This window comes from Otolemur garnettii, unplaced genomic scaffold (genome assembly GCF_000181295.1).
Source record: "Otolemur garnettii isolate 467f Iridium unplaced genomic scaffold, OtoGar3 scaffold00364, whole genome shotgun sequence".
NCBI classification, from domain to species: Eukaryota; Metazoa; Chordata; class Mammalia; order Primates; family Galagidae; genus Otolemur; species Otolemur garnettii.
In genome coordinates, this window is record NW_003852759.1 from 203,794 (window position 1) to 205,759 (window position 1,966).

Consider the following 1,966-nt stretch of genomic DNA (forward strand, 5'->3'; position numbering starts at 1 on the left):
AAAGAAAGAAAAACTCTCTAAGCTCCCCCCAGAGGCAACTTGTGACCCAACCGTTTCCCCTCAGTGTAAAGGGTACTTTTGTGAAGCATGGCTATGGTGCCTTCCCAGGGCAGGTGTCCCTGGGAGAGCACTTAAAACAACTTCAAGGGGCAGAGCCTATGGCTCAGTGAGTAAGGCGCCAGCCCCATATACCAAGGGTGGCAGGTTCAAAACCAGCCCCAGCCAAACTGCAACAAAAAAAATAGCTGGGCATTGTGGTGGGCATCTGTAGTCTCAGCTACTCGAGAGGCTGAGGCAAGAGAATCACCAGAGCCCAGGAGCTGGAGGTTGCTGTGAGCTGTGTGATGCCACAGCACTCTACCAAGGGCAATAAAGTAAGACTGTCTCTAAAATAAATAAATAACAGACAAAACATCTTCAAGAAATTCAAGTTAAATGACATGTGTATTCAATAAAGGTGATCACAAAATTAAACAATGAATATATACTTATATATGAGATAATTTAGAAAGGGATGTAAAATCCCAAGCTATATAAAGAGTGGCTTATGTGGACTTTGTACCTACACAGTCTACCCTCCTGCCACCAGGGGCTGTGAGGACAGGCCCTGCCCCACCGCAGCAGCTTTGGAGGGTAGGCCGGCCCTGTGACAGCAGAAAACCACACCAGTTATAACGGTGCTCTCAGAGGCTATCAGAGGACTGCTGACCTAACAGGTATGCAACATGCAGAGAGCATCCACTCCCAGTCAGCACTGCTGTTTCTACACCCTGAATCAATGCTAATGGTGTTTGCTCTTTGGGGGAAGGGGAAGAAGCCTCTCACCCGCCTTTGTGCTTCTTTTTCTTTGGAGTATCTTCTTCTGATGTCCTCCTGCCTCGGCCTCGGGACCCTCTCTTTTCTTTCTGACCTCGACCTTCTAAAAAAAAAAAATAGAAACCCAAATTATTTTCAATAATAATTATTATTATTCTGTAAGAATTCACTAACTCAAGAGAAGATCTACCCAAATGTGATGTTTACCATAATATTCCTAATATAGTTATTGACAAAATTCTTCAAAATCCCACACTTAAAATAAAATAAAGGAAACATTAACAGACTTGCTTTTCAGCCCTCGCCCCCCGGAGCTCTCGAAATCACTGCCCTCCATCTTGTCCTTCAGATCCGCCTCGAAGCGTGCCAAGTCTGCGTCGAGCCTTCGTATGTGCTTATCCACCTACAACAGAGACTCAAAATCTTATTTCCTTTTTTTTTTGAGACAGAGACCAGGTAAAATGTCACCCAGGTAAAATGCCATGGGGTCATAGTTGACAGCAACCTCAGGGTCTTGCTCTTCTTCAAGCTGGCCTCAAACTCCTGAGCTCAACCAATCCACCCACCTCAGTCTCCCAGAGTGCTGGAATTACAGGCATGAGCCACCATGCCTACCCCAAAGTATTATTAGTTTTAATTTCATATTTTTCAAAGTCTTATTTTCAAACAAAAAGCACAATACCTCAGAGCTCACAAATGCATAAAGAAATCCATCAGGAAGCATCTCCTTGCCTGTAATTGAATCTATAATTAACAAAAGCTCTGCTGAGACAAGACCCACTATTTTAAAGCTTAAGCAAGGTTTTTTCCTGCATAGTTTGTCATATCAACAGAATAAATCCTATTTAGGAAAAAACGTAAGTGAAGGCAATAACGAGAAACAGAGTTGTGAAATGCAATAGACTAAGGGATAGAGACATTTATATGGAATCCTAAACTTAAAAATCTAAACAGGCATAGAACACATAACTGAAGTCCCAGCCCAGAAGTTCTGAGGCTAGCCTGGGTAACACAGCCAGTCTCCATTTCTCAAAAAGCAAAAATTTCACGTTGGCTCACACCTGTAATCCTAGCACTCTGGGAGGCAAAGACAGGTGCACTGCCTGGGCTCAGGAGTTCGAGACCAGCCTGAGCAAGAGCGAGACCCTGT

General features: G+C 43.8%; 1 protein-coding gene across 1 annotated transcript in view; it reads right to left on the reverse strand.

The window, feature by feature from the left end:
- ING5 (inhibitor of growth family member 5) overlaps positions 1 to 1,966 on the reverse strand; it is a 36,478-nt gene that overhangs the window by 13,541 nt on the left and 20,971 nt on the right. The window contains exons 3-4 of the mRNA XM_023509109.1: positions 1,108 to 1,219; positions 826 to 919 (exon numbers count right to left, since the gene is read on the reverse strand). Coding sequence (XP_023364877.1) covers positions 826 to 919; positions 1,108 to 1,219 — 206 coding nt within the window. The remainder of the gene's footprint in view (positions 1 to 825; positions 920 to 1,107; positions 1,220 to 1,966) is intronic.